Source organism: Protopterus annectens, chromosome 8.part0 (assembly GCF_019279795.1).
Source record: "Protopterus annectens isolate FY-2018-M chromosome 8.part0, PAN1.0, whole genome shotgun sequence".
In the NCBI taxonomy this organism is placed as follows: Eukaryota; Metazoa; Chordata; order Ceratodontiformes; family Protopteridae; genus Protopterus; species Protopterus annectens.
In genome coordinates, this window is record NC_056741.1 from 1701769206 (window position 1) to 1701777893 (window position 8688).

The window sequence follows — 8688 nt, forward strand, 5'->3', positions numbered from 1 at the left end:
TGATTTGTATTACATTGCAATTTTATGACATTTGTATATATTTTCCTTGTGTACCTGTTTGCGCACACATGCCCTGCAGTTGTACTTTGCGTTACTGTGGACATTACATTAAATGTTGTTTTTTAGGTGTTGTGCATCTTTTCCTATGCCATTGGCTGTATATTTAGCCATTGGCATATGTTAACTTTGTAATACATGAGTCTGGTCTGCTTTCGTAGCTCCGATGTTCTGTTTGGCAAAATGTAAACCATTTTTTTGGTTTACATTTCTGTAGGCATACGCTACGCCTGCACCACTTAATGAATCACTATGTACCTTCATTTGCATGGTGCAGTACTGCCCATGGAGTGATTAGCATACCTGAGCCAAGGGCTGCGCAGATCTGGCATACGCTGGTAGTGCACGTGGAATTGGATCGTACCTGAATCGCTCGGCAGCCATATTTGGCATTATACCGCCTACGCTACACCTGCGCCTGGCACAAGCTTCATGAATCCTGGGGTATGTTTTTTCTAGATTGCATAGTGCATTAATCTGCATTTTAAATACTGTCCAGGTACCTTTGGATACACCATTTAACACTGCAGACTTGTTAAACTAGCAAAAGGGTAAGTGTGAAACTGGTCCACCTGCATATGTATACTTTTAAGGCGGACTGTTTATGCTACATTATTTGCAATTGCTATGGATTTTATAAACAAATGGATTGTTCATTTGAAATAAATTCAAAATGGAAGTAAAGATTTTATTATGTCTTTTATATTTAGCTTCATATTTTTATCTAAGGCACACGTCCTGAAAAGTTTGATCGGTAATTACTCTTTTAGATAATTCCTTATCTTTTGTCCATAATGTCACAGCAGTTTTTAGGAACAGCCTTCCATCTAGCTCATTTAATTCTCAAAGTAATTTCCTCTAGATTCAAACAAGTCCTAATTTCCCTTTATCTCATCAGGCCCTTATTGAATATTATTCTTTTGACATTTATTTGTTTAAACATATCACTCAACTTGAGAGACCTAAGCGATTCATAAGTAAAAGTTATCATTGGTATCAAACATCTTAGTTATCAGGATAGACTGGCAGCCCTTTCTCTATACTAAGTTTTTTTATAGTCTCCTCTGAGGAGATCTAGCTTTTTTGTGCCATGAAAGATGTAACCAAATGTTTTACAAATATTAGGTTGAAAGCCCTAGCTCTTCATCAACAAACAAATATGACACATTGACATGATAGATTCTTATCCCAACATATCTCCCACCTCTGGAGCAAACATCTTCTACATGTCAAAAAGAGTAATGCATTAGCCACCTTCAAGGTAAACCTCTAGGCCGGATGATCCGTCTCAAATTCTTCTCAAGTCTGTGTTGTACTGTCTTCCTTGGGGCTGGAAGAAACATCTGAATATGGGTTATTGGCAAGCCTTACAATAGTACAGACTAATTGCCAAGTACTTAGCTATGACCCTATGAACCTATGGTCACCCTGAATCATATACTGAGTTTATGCTAGTCTATACTGAGCAGCTCCTATGTGTGATCTGAGATCGCACTACAGTGAGGAAATGGTTTAATTCCCTGTTCCTCATTGAACTGCAATCTCCATTCACAACGCCAAACTCAGATAGACAACCTACACTACCCATTCGCTGTAGTGTAGTCGATGTTTTCGGGTTCAGCATTCTGCCCATTGGAAAAGGGCCTTTCGATCACATGGTGGTCGAGCACAGGCACTTTGCCAATTCAATAATAAACCCTTTCATTCACTAGCTGTAATCATGTTCAAAATGACTTAAGATAATATTTCTGCATTTAGAACAACTTAGTCAATATGTGTTATTTCTTTTCTTGAAATACACCTATTTGAATTATCCTGTTAGCGCACCATGGTCAGAAGTGGTGTTTTACTTCTAATTCTGTGAATAACAGTAAAAAGCAAATGCCTGATTTTTTGCAGATACCAAAAGTTTGCTTTTGTCAAAGTTATGGTGACTTCAGAGGTGATTATAGTAAGCAAGAATCTGTGTGTATTTGTGTGTGTGTGTGTGTGTGTGTGTGTGTGTGTGTGTGTGTGTGTGTGTGTGTGTGTGTGTGTGTGTGTGTGTGTGTGTGTGTGTGTGTATATACATCTGGGAGGGTGACTGCCTTTGTATGTGTGCATATGCATATGTCTGTCTGTCTGTCCCTGTATGTGTGTGCTGTTTGTGTATCTGTCTTTTCTCTCTCTAGGAATTCATGTGTGTGTGCATGTGTGCGTGTGTGCGTGTGTGTGTGTGTGTGTGTGTGTGTGTGTGTGTGTGTGTGTGTGTGTGTGTGTGTGTATATACATCTGGGAGGGTGACTGCCTTTGTATGTGTGCATATGCATATGTCTGTCTGTCTGTCCCTGTATGTGTGTGCTGTTTGTGTATCTGTCTTTCTCTCTCTAGGAATTCATGTGTTTGTGTGTGTGTGTGTGTGTGTGTGTGTGTGTGTGTGTGTGTGTGTGTGTGTGTGTGTGTGTGTGTGTGTGTGTGTGCATGTTCGGGCACAAGTGCATATCCTGTGGAGTTGGGGGATTTGTCACTGCATAACACACTGATTTCAGACAGCTGTCCATTTTTGAGCTTCTGATCACAGTTTTAAATATTAGTGGCTGAATAAATACTAATTTTTACAACTATGTTTTGGTAATAGTCTAGCTATGCTTGATTTTTGCCCTGAGTAAATATTCACTGTGGTAATAATTCAAACCTGTGCAAGTCTACTATAATAAATGTTGGAAGAAGAATTTTCTGCATTTCATCTCAACTGAGATATATGCGTTTTAGTTTACTTCTACTTTTATTTATTTGATTATGCTGAAAATGAAAACAATATACACAGTTCCTGAGATATGCAGTAGCAAGCACAGTAGGTTTTAAGGCCTAGATACTTGCTTCAGAAAAAAAGGGAATCTACTTACCAGTAGAGTGCAAGCCTGTAAAACAAGTTTAGCTACATTGCAGGCACTTCTGCTAAATATGTTAAGCATGTGAAGGTAGTTTCTTATTTGTCTGTCACTGGTAAAGCTCCTACATTTGGATTTATTTTAGCACTTTAGAAAAACACCACTGATGATAACAATCATAACTCTCTGGGGGCTTTTCTGAGACTGTGGAGGGATCCTTGACTGAAAACAGGAGATGGCAGGTATTTATTTATTCTATTACTTTCTGAGATGTCAGTATCCAGCAACATATACTGCTGTGTCTTTGGCTGCAGTACGTGTTACAACAAGTATGAAGAATACAGCTGCTAGTGCAGTGAAGGAGAGGGAAAGGAACCGCCTCAGCTCATTACTATGTTTTCTCTGGAAGCTCACATGGTCATAAGTAAATGTTCAAGTGTCAGTGCACATTTTTCAACAGCAGAGATGTAAAACTATAGTGGCTGCAAATTAGTTAAATCTTTCTTTTAGCTCTTCATAATGGTCAAATCTGAAGGATTGCAGTTTTCACATATTTCAAGATAAATCTATTTGTATGTTTTAAACATTTAAATAACATCAGTAAGCAGTAACAATAAATGTCTGATATTGCCCAGTGGTCTTTATTTTGCACATTTTATTTGGATGACAGTGTTTCAGCACCTACAAATCTGTTTCCTGATTTTGCTTTCATGAAAAATTCATTTTTCATGCAAAATCATTGATTTTCATTGATAATTAAAGTAGAATAAAACAAAGGCAATACTGCAGATAGGCAAGTGAATGCCAGAGTAAATTATTGAAATGTGAATAGCATAGACTGTTATTTTGAGAGATACATTTTCTGCTTCTTGTGGTGTGAAACTAGAAAGTTACCTTTGTAGTTTGACTTCTAGTTTTATAATGTGTGTTCCATTTATGTACCACGTCTCTATAAATGCTATTAGCAGCTTAAACCGTCTAATGCCATAATTATTTAACATGTTGGGACTAAGGGCTAATTATGGTTTCATTTACTGATAGTTATGTCTAAATCTTCACATTTCAGTGAACCACAGTGTTCTGCAGTCTGGGCAAATTTAGCAAAGTAAATATTCACTTGGCCCTTGGCCCTTAGGTCATGGAACTCCTGTAGGGAGACTGATTGACTAAACAGTACTTTCTGCACTTGTGCTGTTCTTGGAGTACTAATAGAAACTTAGGGAACTCACTTAACAGGCACTGTGATGAAGGGCAAGCCTGTCTAATTTGTTGGGCACATACTGCCCAATATTAATTTAGGGTGGTATAGTCCTTACCTTATATCCTGCAGGAGGGTAGAGGAGTTCATACTGAGGGATTGCACACTATTATTATAGTGTAAATAGCTTTTCTGAATCAAGGAACCTTAGGTCTCAACATAAACTCTAAATGTAAATAAATAGCTGACCAGCAAACCATTATGGCCAGGCAGACTCTTGACCATCTCACTGAACACATCAGTTAGATGAAACAACTTGTAACTAAAACTGCCTGTGCTCTATTCATTAAGGTATTTTTTAGCTCTATTCACAAATTATTTTGTTCTTGTTGCCCAGAATCAATAGAATAAACTCTTAATACAGAGAGCTTTGTTCATTTAGTTTAAGTGCTCCTCTCCTCTTTTCCTTTGCTACATTCTGTGCCACTATATCCACTTTTAAAATAGGCCTACACCAAACTGTGGCATGACTTTCATCAAGGAATATCAGCTTTCTGACTACTGTGTTTTATTCAGTGCCTTCTCAAGTTATAAGCTATTACAGTTTGCATAATTTATCAAGGGGTATGTGATTAGGCCTTAATCAGCTAAGTAGTAATAAGGAATTGATTATTAGTTATGGAGATAAAAATATTTTTAATGAATCACAATTAGATAATGATATTTTGTTAACAGTTATATAATTATGCATATGTTACTATACCTACTTTACCTGCTTAATATGGATTATCTAAAATATGTACAGTGTGTTGTGTCTTTCAATTCTTACTATAGCTTCTAGGAATGGATGGATCACTGCAGTCATTTTGATATAATTAAAAACTTTTCTTAAACCATATTTGAATAATGTTAAGAGCTATATTAAGATTATTTAATGATTTTTTTAAGATTATTTTATATGGGGTAGAAGGGAACATGTGTAGAAAACATTATATTTGTTACTTTGGATACTACTTATTTATTTATCTTATTCAGTTATAGATCATATTTGTACTTCTAGCAATAGGTTAGCATACAAGATTAAAACGGTCACACTTGAATGTTATTGTATGTATTGATGTTTTTTTCTTGAATGATACATTATATACCAGCAGCAATCAGGTGTAATGATAGGTGCACATCTCTGCTGTCACATTTGAAAGTAATTGCTGTTAAAAAGCAATCAACTTTTGCTAATGTAAGTCATTCATTTGTATTATTACCCAATTCTGGTTTAACACTTCAGGTTCAGGACTTATATTGTAAATACAGAAGTTGATACAGGGTTATTTCAGGGCAGAGTCTGTCTTATTCCAGGAGTACACAACCATTACATGGATAGGTAAAGGTTGTGAGCATTACCTGGAATTAATGTTACTATATGTATGTGTGTAGGATGAAAGTTTTAGCCCCTTAGGTGGCTGTACATTGCCTCTTAGCCAATGTGAGGGCATACTGAACACACGCGTCTATATCACGTTATCAAAATTTTACTACATCGAATCAATAAAGGTCGGCCTCTAGTGATCAATGTAGTAAAACATCGAATAACGTTAAAAAAAACAAACAAAAATAAAAACTAACTAGCGTAGGCAGGGGGCAAGCCCCCCTGTGCCCCCCACACCCCCCTACTTAAATATTCCAACTCCGAGACCGCACTACATTGAGGTAAATGGAAATCTCCCCCTATGGAGATTTCCGTTTACCCGCATGATGTTCTGCACTTTCAATGTTGTGCTACCGACAATATCAGCTTCGATATTGTCGGCTTTCGACATCGTGAAGTAGACCCGAGCACACCTACAGTTGCTGGTTCCCTCTCTGACTCCTCACTTTTGTGTCACTGTGGTGACCTTGCCATTGGTTTTGGGATGTGTGCCCCATCCCCTTGTTGATCCTGTTGATGCCGTTTTCTGAGGATGATGTGAAGCATAGCACACATGGTGAAAATTTCCATACATGCATATGGGTTGTACTGCAGGCCTCCCCAGATGTATTTAGGTACTACTGGATTAGTGACTTTGGCAGCCCAAACACACGCTCTGTATTTCTAGTTTGAGTGCACATCTCATTGTGACATTCTTCTGCAGATATGCATTTATTTAATTATTTATTTCACATTTGTTGACTGGGATAGTCCGACTGGATAAATGCTGATTTTCAGTGGAGTCCTGGGGAGAAAAGCTCCATGGTCAGCATATTTAGATTAAGAAAAAAACAATACACTAATTATAATAGTTAACATATCTGAGCAAGCAGTTAAGTTTAAGATACAATATTTACAGAGGTTACATTCATAGGCAAATTATAGAATGTTCCAGGGTTAAAGAAAATCCTGACAGTAGGTCAACACTAAGTAACACACGTCAGCTAGAAATACTGTTATTAACTCATACAGTAAGTTACAGATGCAATATGTACAGTGGTAACACCACCTAAACATTTAGAGTTAAACAAAGTAAAGGTCAGGATAGTGCCACAGGTAAGCTAAAAATTGCTGTTTTTGTCTCATTGTCAAGGAGAGTTAGTCAGGTTTGCTGCATTGACACAGCCAGTTTAGTGTCAGATGTTGTTTGAGTCTAGTCTTGAATTGACTCAGGGAGTTGAGCAAATTCATTTTGGTTGGGAGAGAGTTCCCAGGATCTGCCTACAGAGCTTCCGATGAGAGAGTCACCAGCAGAGTTATTAGTTTTGATAGTCTGGACTAGTAATTTATTAGAGGATCGAAGAGGTCGGGGATTGTGATAGGGGGTGATAATATTATTAAGAGCAGGAGTGTTATCTGGATTGTAAAGGATTTTATGGGCAGTAATCATGAGATTATACTGGATCAAGCTGGGTAATTCTAGCCATCCAAGCTGGGTTAGGTGAGTACAATGATGAGTCCTAAAGGCAAGCCAGTGGCAAATCTGGCAATATGGTTATGGCAGACAGAGAGTTTGTTAAGGTCAGATTTGTTTAGATTGGAGAGTATCGGGGATGCATACAGAAGAGTTGAAAGTAGGTGAGAGTGAGCTATGGCACTTATAGGGGTTAAGAAGGCTTTTATCCTGTAAAGTGAGCCTAGTTTTTTATTGTTGGCTTTAATGGATTAATTAACATGTAGGTTGAATTTAAGATTAGTATCAGTGATAACACCTAACAGTTTTGTAGAGGAGTCTGGGAAGATTATTGTACCATTGTTGGCTTTAATAGTAAAAGTGAACTCAGTACACCTGTGTGTTGGTGAGAAAAACAACAGTTTGTTTTTTGGGGGATTTAGGATTAGACAACAACCAGAAAGACAGTTTTCAATTGTGTGGTTTGTATAGCTGACCACAGTTCGTTTGGAGATGTGGCTGAGCAAATCAGGCTGGAGTCATCAGCATATTGGACACAGCTGACTTTAGGGATAGCAAAATAGAGGTCATTAATGAAGATGGAGAATAGAAGGGGCCCTAGTATGGAGTTCTGGGGTACACCGAGTGGGTTGGGTAGGAGTTTAGAAAGTTTGTTTTGCCAAAGGACAGCCTGCTGTCTATCATTCAGATAAGACTGGAACCATTGAATGACTGTAGGATCTATGACGTGTGTATAAATTTCTGATGGGCATCATCAGCCATGGTTTCAGTGCATAACCTGCATCACCCAGTAAATGATCCTGTAGGATATCACCCCTACTGAACATCTGGTACATTTGGGAGGTGTGCCATACATGAGAGTCATGGTTACTGCCTGGGTTGCCAGAACACACATTCAAGATGATTGCCTTAGCATTATACACAACTTGGCGGCTGACGGAGTCGAAGCCTTTTTTATTTATGTAGACCCTGCCCTGTTCCCTGGCTGGTGCCTTGACTTGACTTATACATGTGTACAATCTATTGCACCCAGTACTTCCGGGTAGTGTGCTACAGGGTAGAAGTAGTGCATTTGTGTGGCCCTGTCCTGACGAGTAAGAGGGAAATATATGTGGTCACTGGCATGTTGGAGAATGACATTCAGAAATTGATGAGGTATCATTTCTGCTGATGCCTGTGAAACTCCCAGCATGCCACCTGTTGGTCTCTGAAAGGTTCCTATAGCTATGATTCTAAGGGCTACACATACTTTTCTTGCCAGTGGTATTGGTTCCCCTTGGTTTTTCCTGGGTATGAGCTTTGGATGACAGAGGTTGCAGAGTTCCTGTAGTGTGTCTCTCTACCATGTTACATACAATTTCCACATCATACAGATTGTGATAAATGGGGTCTATAAACTCTTCTTCCTCTTTTTCTTGGCTTTGGTGTATTATCAGCAGCAACAATACAGACGTCAGCCTGTTGCATGTACAGATCAACAGCAGCCTCTGACATTCTTTGTGTGTAGAATTCTTTCTGTGGCTGTATTCCAATAGGTTTTGGAATCTGCAGGGAAAACCAGCACTGAGTCTACACAATTGCTTTACAGCTTGTTGAATTGATCCTCCATCTTGGAGTCAAAAGATCATAGGAGGTTACTATTCTAATGGCCCTGGGGCCCTGACAAGCCTAGCCAAGAATCTAT

The 8688-nt window shown here is 38.4% G+C and overlaps 1 protein-coding gene across 4 annotated transcripts in view; it reads left to right on the top strand.

The window, feature by feature from the left end:
- Window positions 1-2990: 2990 nt before the first annotated feature.
- Window positions 2991-8688, top strand: part of LOC122809608 (anoctamin-10-like) — a 946079-nt gene continuing 940381 nt past the window's right edge. For all 4 annotated transcript variants that reach the window (XM_044081230.1, XM_044081232.1, XM_044081233.1 and 1 more), the window contains exon 1: window positions 2991-3169. In XM_044081230.1, the coding sequence (XP_043937165.1) occupies window positions 3163-3169 (7 nt within the window). In that variant the 5' untranslated portion in view covers window positions 2991-3162. The remainder of the gene's footprint in view (window positions 3170-8688) is intronic.